The 16,804-nt window shown below is 41.6% G+C and overlaps 1 protein-coding gene across 11 annotated transcripts in view; it reads left to right on the forward strand.

Annotated features, from left to right (window-relative positions):
* The window catches only part of RBM6 (RNA binding motif protein 6), a 104,969-nt gene that overhangs the window by 66,699 nt on the left and 21,466 nt on the right, over nt 1-16,804 (forward strand). For 10 of the 11 annotated variants that reach the window (XM_047846033.1, XM_047846077.1, XM_047846052.1 and 7 more), the window contains one exon: nt 16,267-16,341. In XM_047846033.1, the coding sequence (XP_047701989.1) occupies nt 16,267-16,341 (75 nt within the window). Of the gene's footprint in view, nt 1-15,141; nt 15,309-16,266; nt 16,342-16,804 lie in introns of all 11 variants that reach the window. The other variant, XM_047846098.1, reaches the window with a different exon arrangement.

Consider the following 16,804-nt stretch of genomic DNA (forward strand, 5'->3'; position numbering starts at 1 on the left):
GATCTCATCTCAGGTCTTGATCTTAGGGTCATTAGTTCAAGCCCCATGTTGGGCTCTTTGCTGGGCATGAAGCCTACTTAAAAAAAAAAGAGAGAGGGAGAAAGTATATTACAGTTTATTCATTACTTCTGTTAAAGGACATGTAAGGTTGGAGGCGTTATTATTTCAAAATTAATTCTCTTGGTGAATAGGTATACTCATTTCTCTTAATATAAACCCGTGAGTAGACTTGCTAGATTTTGTGTGTTATCTCCAATCCGTAACCCAGTAGTTTAAATTTTCATTGATTGGGGCACCTGGGTATCTCAGTCAGTTAAGTGTCCGACTTAAGCTCAGGTCATGATCTCATGGTTCGTAGGTTCGAGCACTGCATCGGGTTCTGTGCTGACAGCTCAAAGCCTGGAGCTTGCTTCAGATTCTGTGTCTCCCTCTCTCTCTGCCCGTCCCCTGCTTGCACTCTATCTCCCTCTCTCAAAATAATAAGTAAACATTAAAAATAATAGTAATAAACTTCCATTGATTGCTGCCTAGATATAATCATTCAGTAGCTATTGATCCCCCACTATGTTTATATGTCTGCCATTGTGTAGGTATTGGGGGTATAGTCATAATTATGACTTATATTTTATAATTTAAATGTATAAAACTAAGTTAAGAAATTAAGTGTAAGTGGATGTTTGTCTATTTCATTCATATCCCTGAAAGTTCATTCATTCAAGGTCAGTCAGATTGCTTTTTGGCCGTCTGTTTGTTGGAAAAATAAGTGTTCCTTTCTAGTTTTCTCTAATTTTCAGTTATGTGGTTATTAGGAACCAGAGCTTTGGGCAAAAATAGGGGCAAGTAAGGAGGATACGTGTGTCAGTGATGTGCATGGTTAGAGGAGGCTAGCTGGAGGCAGATGCTCCCTGAGAGGCTGTGGGGTGGGGGCAGGTTAAGTGGGCCAGGGTATGGCAGAGAGAGAGGAACGAAATAACTGAATGGCTTTGTTCTGGCAATAGTCTTGTGGCCCTGAATGCTTTTTTTGTTTGTTTTTTAATTGAGGTTTAATCTACATACTATAAAATTAGCCCTTTTAAAGTATACTACTTAGGAGTTTTTAGTACATTCACAAGGTTATGCAACCGTAACCACTATGTAATTTCTGAACATTTTTATTTATTTCAAAAAGAAACCCTGTACCCATTATCAGTCACTTTCCATTTCTTTCCACTCTCCCCTACCCATGATGTAAATGTCCATGAGTCTACTTTCTGTCTCTATACATTTGCCTACTCAAGATGTTTCATATAGGTGGGATCATACACTTTTTTGACTGTCTTCTTTCACTTAGCATCATGTTTTCAAAGTTCATCCATTTTGCTGTATGAATTAGTACCTCATCTCTTTTTATGGTTGAGTATATTCCATTGTATGGATATAACACATTTTCTTTATCTGTTAATTCATTGATGGACATTAGGTTATTTCCACTTTGGGATATGTATATGTATATGTATATGTATATGTATATGTATATGTATATGTATATATACACACACACATATATATACATATATATAAAATGCTACTATGAACATTCATGTACACGCTTTTGTCTGGGCATGGGTTTTTCAAGTCTCTTGTATATGTATCTAGGACTAGAAATGCTAAAGCTTTTGTTTGTTTTTTTCAGGAGCTTTCTCCAAATGAGTAGCTCATTAGATCCTGTATTAGAGTGGTGTAGTATTGAAAACATGGAACACTCACAGTTCCAAGGGCCAGGTTTCATTTTTATTATGTACATTCATATTGTCATTTTGAATTCTCCTTTGGGCTGTTTTGTTTGTTTGTTTGTTTGTTTGTTTGTTACTGGATGTCTCGGTACTTGCTGCCTTGGATGTGGGTCTGTCTTTGTTATTTAGGTTTTAAGCATATCCAGGATTTGCAGTTGACACTTTAAGAGCTAATTTTCTTCTTTCCATTCCTTATAGATTCTCCTGCAACTATTAAATTGCACATTTATTGTTTCTGCCTATGTATCTAATAATGCTTATGTTGTCTAGCTCCTGAGGTATTTATTTTAAAGTTATAGGGTAAAGGTCTCTTTTTTCTTTGACTTGATTCTTGGGTAATGTGAATCTACACCAATACAGGATATGTTTGGCTCCCTACAATCTGGAGGAGCGCCAACTCAGAGACATATTTCTGTTTGTTCCTATCAAGGTTCCAGGGTCAGGAGATCTCTTTAAGATCAGGGAACATTATATTGGCCACCTTGGCTAGAAGAATGCTTCTGTGGCTCTTCTAAGTGCTTAAATGAAGAGGCTCTCCATTGTCAGGCATTTGCTTAGGTATTTTAAAGATAGTACCAGACCCCTGAGAAATATGGAATAAAGAAGTAAACCGCTAAACCAGACAAAGTACCCAGATAATGACTGGCAAAGATCTATGTACAATAAAGCAAATGCCACCAGATATAATTGGACATCTCTAGATTGAAAGGTTCGTGAGGGCAGGGACCGTTTCTTTTCTTTTTTTCACCTTCTTTTTCCTTCACTACCCAAACGGTTTGGAGCTATACCTGGCAACATATGATGTGTTAAATAAATATTTGTTAACTGGATTAATAAATTTTCAATAGTTTCTGACTCCATATTCCTTCTTTATAAGCTCTTAGCAATCTTTTTAGTTCCTGCATAATGTAGAAGGCTCTTGTCCTTCCAACATGAGCAGCCTCTTGACTTGCCAGATTCTGGTACTTCTATTAGCTTTCTGCCCTATAATCTTTGATAGCAGATAGTAATATGCTGTTTCTGTTTTTGCCAGAGGTAGCCACATCTTGTTTGTTACAGCTTCCAATCTCCTGTCTGATTCTTGTCCTCATACTCTGGGGAGTAATGAAAGAAACAACTTAGAAAGTGCAAGGTAGGTTATCAAGAGCCTTGCATTTAATCTTTAATTTGAAGACATGGGAGAGCCACAAAAATGCAACAAAATCAAGATTACGCTATAGGGAAACTCTTCTTGGGTAGTATATGGTCTTGACTAGACGGGAGAAACTGCAGAGAAGGCCATAGGATCTAGGGCAGCAGTTGAAATGTGAAGAGGTGATGGTTTGCACTAAGGGCTGACAGCAGCTATGTAAGGGAAAAGTTAGGTTTGAAAGGCCTTTTGCACAAAGAATCTCTAATGTCTGTTAATACTGAATATTGGACAGAAAGGCAAAAAGAGGGCAGATTCAAAGGGCCACTCAGGTTAGAAGAATGGTAGTACCTTAAACAGAAATAAAGCATGTGGAAAAGGAAGGCATTTGGGAGACAGGGATGAAGATGAGTGTTTTAGATATATTGAACGTGAGGTGACATCAGAACCTTATAAGACTGAAGCATAGCAGAAAAATCGTGAGGTTTTTCCATTGCCACGTTTTGTTCCACTACGTAACTAGTTTATTCTACAGCTTTCTCTTTATTTCATAATCTTATGTTTTTTGAGCAAAATACCTACCTCTGTCTATCCCAGGTAATTTCTTTATTTTTAAAATTTTTATCCCGTGTGTGTGTGTGTATGTGCGTGTGTGTGTGTGCGTGTGCGTGCACATGTGCGCACAAGTGCTGGAGGGGGACACGGGGTGGAGTGGGGGAGAGAGAGAGGGAGGAAGGGAGGGAACATGAGTCTTGAGTAGGCTCCATGCTCAGTATGGAGACTGACGCAGGGCTCGATCCCACAACCCTGGGATCATGATGGAGCCAAAATCAAGAGTCAGATGCTCAACCAACTGAGCCACCCAGGCACCCTATCACCCTATCACCAGTAATTTCTAAAAGCATCTGTACCAATTAGGATTAGATTGGCTTAAATGAGTTTCTTTCTTTCTAATGTAAATGAAGTCTAAGCTATCCCGGCTTTCTTCTGTGGTTTCATGGTCCTCAGAGACCCAGACTCCTTCAGTCATGTAGCCCTACCATCCTCAACATATGACCACTTTAAGATGGTTTTTTTCTTTTTAGTATAGTTTTTTATTAAATATCTACATGCCATAGAAATTAATTGAAAACTACCGAAGAAAGTGCAAAATCACTTAATAATTGGTTTTTTGCACCTCGGTCTGTATGAGAAACTCTTATAAGCAAGAAGAAGGTATCTACTAAGTACTTATTACAATACTTATTGCACTGAGCACTTTTGAGAACAAGAAGAAATTCTTTAACTCTGAAGACTGTTTTATATCTTGTTCATAGATTTGTTAAGCCAAAGTGATGGCTTCAAGATGGATGCTTGAGTGCTAGCCGCCACTTTGACTTGCCAACCAATAGGAAAGAAGCAGGAATGAAAGTGGACATGCCCCCCCCCCCTCCCCTTTAAGAATACTGCCTGGACTTTGCACACACTATTATTCATGTCCAGGTGATTAGAATTTAGTCATGGCCACACTTAACTGAAGGGAGCTCTGGGAGACTTCTTTATTTCAGGTAACCATGTGCTCAGTTGAAAATCAAGGGTTTGCTTCCAAGGAAAAGGAAGCAAATAGGCATTGGGAGACTCCTTGAAGTCTCTTAATTATCCAGAGTAAGAACCAAATTCCAAATTCTTCCAGGTTATAGAATTTTGTTTCTCCAAACCTTAATTATCCTTATAATAATAAAAAATATATTAAATAATAAAATATATTTAATAAATTTAATTTAAAATGTACATTTCTGTTCTTGTATTCTTTTTTTTTTTAATGTTTATTCATCTTTGAGAGGGAGACAGAGCGAGAGGGAGACAGAATCCAAAGCAGACTCCAGGTACTGAGCTGTCAGCACAGAGCCCGACACAGGGCTGGAACTCAACAAACCGTGAGATCATGACCTGAGCCACACACTTAACCAACTAAGCCACCCAGGCGCCACTCTGTTCTTGTACTCTTTAAAAAAACATGTAGACTTGGGGCACCTAGTCTATGTGCTCAGTCAGTTAAGTGTCTGACTCTTGGTTTTGGTTCAGGTCATGATCTCACCATTTGCGAAGTTCAAGCCCCACATTGGGCTCTGTGCTGACAGTGCAGAGCCTGCTTGGGATTCTCTCTCTCCATCTCTACCCCTTCCCTGCTCAAGCTCACGCTCTCTCTCTCTCAAACTAAATAAATAATCTTTAAAAATTTTTTTAAAAACCCACATAGACTTGGGGCGCCTGGGTGGCGCAGTTGGTTGAGCATCCGACTTCAGCCAGGTCACGATCTCGCGGTCCGTGAGTTCGAGCCCCGCGTCAGGCTCTGGGCTGATGGCTCAGAGCCTGGAGCCTGTTTCCGATTCTGTGTCTCCCTCTCTCTCTGCCCCTCCCCCGTTCATGCTCTGTCTCTCTCTGTCCCAAAAATAAATAAACGTTGAAAAAAAAAATTAAAAAAAAAAAAAACCCACATAGACCGATAGCTAGTAGCTATAGCATATGCTACGGAATAGACCATTGTTGGAATCAATGTCTAAAGTTTGAATTTAAAAAAAAAAGAGTTTGAGGGGTGGGAGGGAGGGGAGGGTGGGTGATGGGTATCGAGGGCACCTTTTGGGATGAGCACAAGTGTTGTATGGAAACCAATTTGACAATAAACTTCATATATTGGGGAAAAAAAAGTTTGAATGTAAGATCGGTAGATCCAGAAGCTAGAAAAGTTGCAGTAGAAAAACAAGATAAAAACCATGTTTTACCTTTGGCAGCTTTGGATGTAGTTTTTCTACATGAGTTCTTCTGAGTCTTAGATTTATTATAAATATACAGGATTAAAGAGGATAGAAGCAGAATGCCTCTGAAAGCACCAGCATTTCTGCTAGGCCTTTCTTAGCAAGAAGAAGAGTATATGTTGATCTTAACTTATTTCTGGGCTTTTTTACTTTTCTTAAGTGTAGTCCTCTCTGGGTCACATCCAACTTTGCCTATTATACGTGCTGCTCACAGTGCACTTTATACCTGGTGAACCATCAGCACAGTTGACCTCTGAGCATAAACTTTCTCATTTCCTTCTGTCTGTCTTCACTTCCAACAGTGTCGAAGAACTCTTTCCATTCTGTAATTTTCCTCTAAGAATTTCAGATAGAGATATGGTTTCCCATTTGTTTATTGTCTTTGTGCTTTAAAACATAATCTCCACGAGAGCATCATTAGGTTTTGTTCACTACTGAACTAGTCTAGTCACCACTATGCCTAGTCAGCTGTGAGAAAATATTTTTGTGGATTAAGAATACATATCCTATTCTGGTTAATGTTTTTGGGGGATGAGGAGGTGGTAGGGAAAGGATAAAGGCATTTTTTAAATCTACAAACCTCTAGAAGTCTTCCCACAAGAAGAAATAATCTCAGTACATTGAGTTGAAGTCTTTTGGAGAGGAGCCAGCCACGTGTTATAATGTTGACCATCTTCTTGAACCTCAGATTGGTTTGTATTGCTTAACACATCACTTTTCAACAGGCCAGAACATGAAGTTGGAACTATCTTAGAAAATCTAGGTGTGCAGGCTATTGTGTGTAATAGAAACCTCAAGATGCTTCCGTTTTTTGTTTTTTTTTTCTCTTTTCCTAAAGAAGATCTTTTACTGAGACCTATTTAAAACATTTCAGTCTTTAATTCAAATAAACTTCAACTCAGCTGAATGGCTAATCTAGGTAAAGGCTTCATCGTGACAAGAATACACCCCACCCAAAACAATAATAATAATAATAATTCCCGGGGCGCCTGGGTGGCTCAGTCGGTTAAGCGTCCGACTTCAGCTCAGGTCATGATCTCGCGGTCCGTGATTTCGAGCCCTACGTCGGGCTCTGGGCTGATGGCTCGGAGCCTGGAGCCTGCTTCCGATTCTGTGTCTCCCTCTCTCTCTGCCCCTCCCCTGTTTATGTTCTGTCTCTGTCTCAAAAATAAATAAACGTTAAAAAAATAATAATTAAAAAAAAATAATAATTCCCCACCTACAAAGACATTAAAGTAGGTTCCTGACTAAAGAGGCCTCCTAACACTGCTCAAGGATGGCCCTTTTTAAATATTTCTTTCCCAGTTTTTATTTATTTTTTCTTTTTTCTTTTTTAATGTTTATTTTTGAGAGAGAGAGTGCACGAGCAGGGGAAGGGCAGAGAGAGAGGGAGACACAGAATCCAAAGCAGTCTCCAGGCTCTGAGCTGTCAGCACAGAGCCGATATGGGGCTCGAACTCATGAACTGTGAGATCATGACCTGAGCTGAAGTCAGACGCTTAACTGACTGAGCTGCCCAGGCGCCGCCCCGCCCCCCCCCCCCCCCCCCCGCTTTTTTTTGTTTTAATGTTTATTTCTTTTGAGAGAGAAAGCATGCTTGCAAGCAGGGGAGGGACGGAGAGATTGAGAGAGAATCCCAAGCAGGCTCCATGTTCAGCGCAGAGTCTGACATGGGGCTCAGTCTCACAACTGACCTGAGTTGAAATCAAGAGTCAGACACTTAACCAGCTGAACCACCCAGGGGCCCCTCTTCCCAGTTTTTCTTATAAAAAAGAGAAATTTTCAATTATATGATCACTTGGTTAATTTTGACAACCTTTATTTATTTTTAAATGTTTATTTTGAGAGAGAGAGAGCATGTAAGCGTGAGAGGACCAGAAAGAGAGGAAGAGAGAGAATCCCAAGCAGGCTTCATATTCAACTCAGAGCCGTATGTGAGGTTCTTTCCCACACCCATGAGATCATGACCTGAGCCAAAACCAAGAGTCAGAAGCCCAACCTACTGAGCCACCCAGGCACCCCAATTTTGATCTCCTTTAAACAGGTATAAAGGATGCCTTTTATTTATTTATTTTTTTAATGTTTATTTATTCTTGAGAGAGAGACAGTGCATGAGTGGGAAAGGGGCAGAGACAGAGGAAGACACAGAATCTGAAGAAGGCTTCAGGCTCTGAACTATCAGTACAGAGTTGGACGCTTAACCGACTGAGCCACCCAAGCTCCCCAGGATGCCTTTTAATACACTGGATAGTATATCTTCGCTCTGAGGGTGTTTAAAGGTATTCAAGGGTTAAGGCTGTATTAGATTCTCAGAGCATACAAGTCTGATCAGGGAGAGTTTCTTGATTGCTGAGGGCTCTGCCTTTGTAGCACTTGGCAGCAACTCTAGCTGAGACATTGTTAGAGACCTCTTGGGTTTGTGTTCTCTCAAATTCATAGATTACCTGAGATTTCTGCCCTGTGCAGAGATCATTCCCTCATTCTCAGTGTGTACCTGCTGCAGTAGCAGCTATTATATAGCTCAGTAAATGTTGCTTCCTCAGTGGTCTAACTTGTTGTTGTTGTTGTTGTTTTTTATGTTTATTTATTTTTGAGACAGAGAGAGACAGAGCATGAACGGGGGAGGGCCAGAGAGAGAGGGAGACACAAAATCTGAAGCAGGCTCCAGGCTCTGGGCTGCCAGCACAGACGCGGGGCTCGAACTCACAAGCTATGAGATCGTGACCTGAGCCGAAGTCGGACGCTTAACCGACTGAGCCACCCAGGCGCCCCAAACTCAGTGGTCTAATTTGACTTGAGCTTGCCTTACATGTGAAAAGCCACCCCTCGTTTTTATTACGAACTGAAGTTTGATAACTCTGTTATTTGCAAGTGAGAATGAGTAGACCGAAAAGGATTAGGCACTTAATCATTTGTCCCGTTGGACCTTTTCTGACTCAGAGCTTCCATTCTTAGTCTTATAGCAGCTGTCAAGAGTGGCATTGGGTCTGTAGCGCTTTTTTTTTTTTTTTTCCAACGTTTATTTTTTTATTTTTGGGACAGAGAGAGACAGAGCATGAACGGGGGAGGGGCAGAGAGAGAGGGAGACACAGAATCAGAAACAGGCTCCAGGCTCTGAGCCGTCAGCCCAGAGCCCAACGCGGGGCTCGAACTCCCGGACCGCGAGATCGTGACCTGGCTGAAGTCAGCCGCTTAACCGACTGCGCCACCCAGGCGCCCCCTTTTTTTTTTTTAATTGTTTGTTTGTTGTTGTTGTTGTTGTTGTTGTTTTCTTTAGTAATCTCTATACCCAACATGGGTCTGGCTCAAACTCACAGCCCCAAGATCAGGAGTCGCATATTATTCCAGCTGAGCCAGCCTGATTCTGTACCTTGGATCTGTAGCTTTTTGCCTAAGAAAAAAAGAATGGTGGGTGTTTACCGACCTAAAGTGGCAATTGAACATTGTGTATTCACAAGTCTGGCACTGTATTTTATTCATCTTTTCAGGACATTGTTTCTGCAGAAAGTATGTCAGCAGGGCTTTCTGAAATGTCTGAGCAAGGACACTGAAAGCAAAGAGACTAATAGAGACAGTCTTCAAGAAGCTAAGGTTCTTGGGTGGGAGGTAGCAGTAGAAATAATGTTTTCAATGGGAGGCCGGAAGAAGAGCTGCTGGCTCTTTGGGGGATACCTGGGGAACACTGTAGCCTTCGTGGTCGCCTCAGGGTGTGATCTGCAGTGTCTTAAGACTTGTGGGCCTCTCTTGGCTTTTCCTCCCACCTCCCAGCATGAGCTCTGCATACAGAAAAAGAAATGAGAAATGTTTTGATTATGTTACTCAATAAACAAAATAAGAAACTTTACATTTACCACAATGATTTTAGAAACTCCCTTTTACTTCCCCTACAGTGACTTGATTTAGAGCCCTAGACATTGAAGCATAACTATATGTTTAATTTAGGGTCCACTTTTTGCAGAGAAATGAGCAGGGGGAGCTAGAGCAATAGTCATCTCAGGATATGAAAGAGTGTTTATATATATAGTGTTCTGTTATTCAGCAGTGTGGGGAGAAAATGTCCCTAACTGCAGTAGGCAGAGAGCCCCTCTTTTATTTGGGACTAAAACCTCTGCTCTGCATACCTCACAATTTTTTTAGGGTTAATTGAGAAAATCGTTAGGAAGGAACAATCTGTATCTTGTTTCTGTATCTGTTCTACTTTATGAGTACTTTGATTTCATCACAATGCAATTGAAACCAAGTGAGAAAAAAAAGTGGAGGTTATAGAAACCTGAATTCTGAAGGGAATTCTGAGGATTATCAATAAGATCTGTTCCAATGTGATCTTCTACTTCCATTAAGAATTTTTTGGAAATAAGTTATTGATTAACCAGGGAAATTGTTTAACTAGACTGAGGTCCTTATCAACATTGAATGAAATAATTACTTTAAAACATACACAATTCTAACAAAATGAAATTTTCAAAAATGTTTGCAGTTTAGTGGTTCACAATTATTCAGTTATTGTAAGTACCAGTTGCTGGATCTAGTAATAATTTCTTTAGAGCAATATGTTTGTGGTGAAGGAGTTTGCTGAGTGCCCCATCCATCTACCTGGTCTCAGCCTCTGCCAGGAGCCTCACCTTCTCCCAAGGAAAGAAAAGACTTTTGGCTGTTTTGATTATTTACTTATTTGCTTACTCATGTATTTGTTTTTATTTTGCATCTTTGTTTTTGACCCAGATGACTCTTAGGATAGGAGAGTTTTGTGGATCCCTTGGTAAGCAAGTCTTCCTTAAGTCTTCTGAGGAGCTAAGTTGTTGAATTACCTCCAAGACTGTAGATTACTGGTTTTCTTTCATAATTACAAGAGGCGTTTTCTAGAAGAACTGGGATCTTAAAAATACACCAAAGACTGGGGGGTGCCTGGGTGGCCCAGCCTGATTCTTGATTTCGGCTCGGGTCATGATCCAAGGGTCATGGGATCGAGCCCCGTGTCGGGCTCCTTGTGGAGCATGGAGCCTGCTTGAAATTCTCTCTCTCTCTCTCTCTCTCTCTCTCTCTCTCTCTCTCTCTCTCTCTTTCTCTGTCTCCCTCTCCCCCCGCCCCATGCCCCTGTTCCCCACCCATGCTCTCTCTCTCTCTCTCTCTCTCTCTTTATTTAAAAAAAAAAAAAAAAATGCACCAAAGACTATCAGGGAATGGTGATGAAGGGGGTGGAATATGTTTTTAGCACCAGATACTTTTGCAATAATCAAGTTGCTCTATGTCAGGGCCTGGTCGAGAGTGTATTGTATTCCTGGTACAGAGTTCGTCTTGAGACCCTGACTTTGCTGAGCCTGGTGGATTGGGCTGAGTGAAACACAGGCCAGCCATATTGCTTCAGAGAGCACAAATAAGGTTTTAGCAAGATGCTGGTTGTGTCCTCTTAGGAAATGATAAACTGGTCTGGTAATGTATATTTTAGGAACCGTTTTAGAAAAAAAATTGTGCTCACATCTAGACAAGAAAAGATATCAAGATGAAGTAGCAGCTGAGACTGCAATGTCTTCTTGCCCCTCAACTTTTTAGAAAAACTTTTAATTTTTAAAGATTTTATTTTTGTTTAAATAATCTCTGCACACAATGTGGGCTTCAGACTAACGCCCCTGAGATCAAGAGTCACATGCCCTACTTACTGAGCCAGCCAGGCACCCCAATCTTGTCCCTCAACTTTAAATTGGACCCTGAAGTGGGATTCTGTTTCCAGTGGAGATCCATCAGGGCCTCATCTCCTGGCTGCTCAGTGGGGCACTTAGACCCTGTTCTTTGAAAAGCCAGTCTAAAGAGGGTATGGAGATCACTGGACAGAACTACAGAGTTGTCACAGAGCATTTCTTCTTTGAATTTCTACCTCTACTTACCTCCTTCCTCCCTTTCCTCCTTCTGTCTCATTTTGGTTTTGGCCTTTGGAAATACTAAGTTTTATAAAATGTTTGAACTAGAGCATATCCTTGCACTAGAAAAATTGATCCTGTCTGTTTTGCAAAAGATTTCTATAAAAACTACACTTTTATACTAAGGGGAATGACATACATCTGTTTTTAAACCGTTTTGTTCCTCTTGCTGTATTCTTTCTGTGGGACCATTTGATTGCTAGGTGGTTGAAACTGCTGGTAGCAGCTACTTACTACCAACTGTCTTTGTCTCAGGCTTGTGCCTAAAGTAATTGTAGTGCTTTAAGAACGTAAAGACCACTTGAGCAGGCCATTTGGCGGGGGGGGGTTGGCAACACAGTCAGGAAGCAGGGTCTTTACGACAGTCTCTCTAAAAAGTCCCTACGGGGCCATTGCCTGCAAATTTCTTTAGACTTTATGCATCTTTTCATCAGAAGCCACCTTTCATGTGTCAACTATTATAAGATGGCTGACTCCCTGGAAGCTTAAAAACAAAGAAAAACAGTATGGCAAAAAGAAAACCCGACTTTTGGTTCTATATGTGTTGCTAACTAGCTCTGTAACCTTGGGCAAGCTGTTCCATGTATCCCAGCCATTCTTTCCCATGTGGAAATAAATTCTATATATGCCCTACTTGTGAGGATTGAACAAGGTGACATTTATGAAGAATGCCTTTGTAAACTGTAATTGCCTTGTGAATAAAGATTACTATCTCTGATAAACAGTACCAGTTCTCAGCCACCAGTAACCTGATTTTCTCATCCTGTGTTTGGAAGAAGCACAAATCTACGAGGAGGGATTGCTGATGTTTCAGTGTGAGTTGTACACAAGGCTCACATACTTTCTCCCTGCCTTTTGATCCTGTCTCACTCCACGCTTTAATGGGATACCAGTTCTCCTGCACAGCCGCCATGCTGTCAGTACAGTGTGACTGGGACTGCACTTGTGTTGGAGATCTTCAACACACATGCCGAGCTGCTGGCCAGAAATGTTCTTCCCCTTCCCATGTGCTCTTGTACCTCCCCAGTACCTTAAGAATTCTTGGGGCTTGGTTATAAGCCAGGTGAACCATGTGGTAGATTCTTATTTAATTCTCTGACCCAAGTCCTTTCCACAGGTTGACAGTCACAAAATGAAGTTATGAATGAAGTCTCTGGGAGCAGCAGCTGAAAAAGGAAATGGAGATGATTGTGTTGAGTTCAGCAGCCCTCAGACCCAGAGTGTGCTCTTGTCTAGTGTCCCCGAGGTGGAGAATAAGGACTTGGTTTACTCTCCAGGAGTGCAGTTGTCTCTAGCTTCCTGCAGCTTCACGTTAAAACCCCTTGAGATTATAGTTAAGAACATCTCTAGATGACTTTGTCAAGTGAGGGCTTTGGTCTTAGAGAATTTTAGCAGGTTTTAATCTAATTTAAGCCCAGTCTAACACTACTGAGAAAGGAGGTGTCTTTGGTTTTACTTTCAAATGTAAAATTTGACATTTCCTCTTCTTTGGGAGCCAGACGTGGTTAGTTAGACTCGTGGTCTTCATGGTACCTTTGCCTTAGTAGCTTAATAATTAAAACTCAGTAATTCAAATGATGAATAAAAGCCCTAATGTGTGAAGATGGTAGATGATAGACAATTAAAAGTCGACAACCAAAAAGTGATGAAATCATTTTTAATGACTTATTATTTTTTACTTATTAATATTTATCTAAATTTTTACTAACTCAACTCCCCACAGTTTGCTTCCTTAGGAGACACTGGCAGATTTGTACGCAGTCTGAAGAAAGGGCCTGGCCACAGGATAGGGAGGGGTATAGTGTATATCACACCTGTGCTTGGTATATTTGGGCAGACTAAGTGTGATAGCAGCTGGGGAATCAATCCTAGATAAACCTGATTGTTCTCATTCACATGATTTCTGTGTCTGTTTATTCTTATTAAAACAATTGGCTGTTCTTCAATAGTGATGTTAAAACCATTTCATATTCTTTAGCAGTGGTCTCCTCTGGCAGCTTTATGTCTTGCCGTGTGCAGGTTGAAAAGAAAGAGTCGTCCTAGCTGTAGAGGACTCTGAGGAATTGGGAATCATTGCCTTTGTAACACATGAGGTGAAGGCAGTCTTCCTAAAGTTGATATGCTAATAGTGCTCCTGGCAGGAGGAGTTTCCCACCCTGGACAGAAAGTCATCCGTGATTCCTGGAGTCACATGTTTGTTACCCTGGAAGTATAAAGGCTCTTTGCCTTAGAAATTCCTGAATCTACTGATGCCTCAAGTGGTAAAATCAAAATTTGCAATTGACTGTATTCACAGTAGTGCCTTGTTCTGCAGCACCGTTCACTCTTCGAATGGCAACCCACACATTTTGTGGATTGGGTGTACAGATGCACACTACGACAGCAGTACCTCCCTCCGGAGCCACTGTGTGCTAAGCACTTCAGTCTTCCAGGGATGGTTGGATCCATTTAGTCTTTTGTTCATTCCCCAAGTGCTTAAGTTCCTTTTCTATACCAAGTACTTCACTTGGTACGATAATAAAAGGCCAGCAGGATTTAGCCTGGACACTAAGATCTGGCCCAGCAATTGACAACTAACATTAAGTGCTATCATGAAGATATAGGTTCTGATGTGTGGTGACCATTTCCTGTGAAAGCTTTAGTCTTTTAGTAGATTGAAATGGGTTGTGAAATATTATATTAACCTGTCAAGCAAATGAGGTGAAGCGAGTGGCATTTTGACCTTGTCTAGTCTCACCTGCTGATTCTAGTCCTTTTTTAGCACTTAGGAGTTGAAATACATTTATTGAGCCCTCACTGTAGTCCATTCTAAGCTCTTTACATGTATTAATTTACTTAATCTTCATAACCACCTTATGAAATAGGTACTGTTATCACTACTTTACAAATGAGGAAACTAAAGAACATGGAAATTAAGGTCCTTGTTAAAGGTCATGAGGTAGAGGCAGGATTCAGATTTAGGGAACCTGATCCAGAGTCCATATTCTTAAATGATGTGATACACTGCCTCTGGGTGGAAGGGTACCATCTTGACCAACCCCCTGTATGGGTAGAGCTTGGCAGAGTGATAGTTCCCTGACCCTCTGTGCCTGCAGAGTTTTGCTCTTTCCTGGATTGGTTTCTGAGAGCAGATTGCTTGTGCCTAATACAGAACAAGAGTTGATGAATGCTGCAGGAGGTCCCTTATCTACAGCCCCACATGTGAATCTGGCTCTACCTTTCACCATCTGGATGACCTTGACTCTGAGCATGTTTCCTCATCTGTAAAGTGGAGATAATGTTATTTTATGGGATCATTTAGGGGATTAAATAAAATAACATACTTAACAGTTCCTGGCTCTGAGTAAATGCCTAATAAACGTTAGCAAATTTTTATTGCCATCATCCTTTAACCTTGAGAACGAGCCAAGAAACAATTTCTCAGAGACCAGATTCTAGGACCTAGGTAGGTGGGCAGATTTCCTTTGGTTTTGACAAGACAATAATTTTATTCTATGTATTTCTCTTGACTCTTTTGGTGTGAAAAGCAGAGAGGTAAAGCATTATTTGACAGATGTATGGATTCAAGCAAGAAACTGAGGTCCAATTGCAAAGAAATGCCTTGTAGAACTCAGAGCCCTGTCTGAGGAGACACAGAGGACCCTAGAGGGCGGAGAATGAACACAGCGCAGGGGCTAGTTCCAGAGTCGCATTCTCGGTTAGTTCACTTACCAGTGTGGGTGAGGGTCTCTTGTCAGTAGGCAGAGATTTTTTTCCTCTACTCTAACACGTGTCTGCTGGCTAGTGTTTATTAAAACTTAACTTTTTCTTAATATGAAATAGAATTTGTGACTTTTCTAAAATGCAGAGGCAAAGGAACTCTGTTAACTGCAGGCTTACTGATCCCCTTTCCCCACCTGTTCCTGTGCCAGACTTCCCCAGAGTGCTTATTTGCCAATGGTTGCTCCTCAGATCTCATGGCTAGCTCACTCCATAGGCTCCAAGCCAGAGTGATGCTGCTGCCACCACTGCCGCCAACACCTCTGCTGCCACCACCAGCCATTCAGGTTCCTGCCATAAGGATGTGACCTGCCGTGAAGCTTTCACCTTTCTCCTTTCTGCCTGTCATTGGGGTTGTGCCTCTTCTCCTGGTGCTTTTGCCATGCGGCCAGTGTTCCAAAGAAAGTTTTCAGGCACCAAAGTTAAGAGCCCTACCTACCTCTCCCAAGGAGATTTTTGAGTTAGCCATGGAAAAGAAGACAATTGAGAGGGCTCCTGTGCCTCTGTGCTGCAGAAGGAAGAGTTTGCTTCTTGATAGTGTGCTAGCGCCAAGCCAGGTGGGGGAGACTTGCTGGGACTCATGTGAAAGTGCACTATGTGACCTCTGGAGAAGTAGACTGGGCCTATCCTGCCCAAGGACAGCACCCTGACCCACAGGAGCCAAGGCCGAAGACTGATATCACCTTCTGCCACGCCCTTTCCTTAAGCTTAAGCTTAAGCTTGCTCTGCCACACTGCCCCAAGTCTGTGGTTTAAAACAGCCATTTCCTTTTGTTGATGAATAGGCCACTCTTTGTAAAATGTTTCAGCTTGGGGACTGGAAAGGCGGTCTGTGCCTTCCTGTCTCTCTGTTTCTCTGAGGGTTGACGTTGATGGCTTCTGTCTTTGTCTTCACAGGGAACTCTAATGATCCATGACAAAGAGGTCATCCTTGAGTATATATCAGGCCCGGACTTTTGGTACTGCAAACGGGTAAGTGCCTGGAATTCTGTTCCTTAGAAGTAAAGATCCAGCATCATAGCTCCTCCGTGTCTCCAGGAGTGCTATCTGGTAGTATGCATTGCTGAGCACTGAGCTCTTCTTCCTTAGTTCAGATGAACTGAGGGTCAGAGCAAGGTCAGCCACCATTCCTGCTTCCCAGGCTGCTGTCTGTGGCCATAGAGGGTTCTGGGTCTATTGGCCTGTTGGAGGCACCTTCTCAAGGGACATATGCCGTGCTTTTCTATTGATGATGAACTGAAAGCAGTGCCTTGACTTAAACCTCTCCTTGGTTACCCTTCCTGGGGGTGGTTACAGGGGAATTAGTGTTTTGAAAGGCTGGTTCTGTGGGAGTTATATATTTTTTGGATATTAAAAGGTTTCCAAGGATATGGAACTTTAGGTACTGTGGCATCATACCTCTGTTAAACTCTAATATTCTTCTTGAAAGGCAGAT

Source organism: Prionailurus viverrinus, chromosome A2 (assembly GCF_022837055.1).
Source record: "Prionailurus viverrinus isolate Anna chromosome A2, UM_Priviv_1.0, whole genome shotgun sequence".
Taxonomy (NCBI): domain Eukaryota; kingdom Metazoa; phylum Chordata; class Mammalia; order Carnivora; family Felidae; genus Prionailurus; species Prionailurus viverrinus.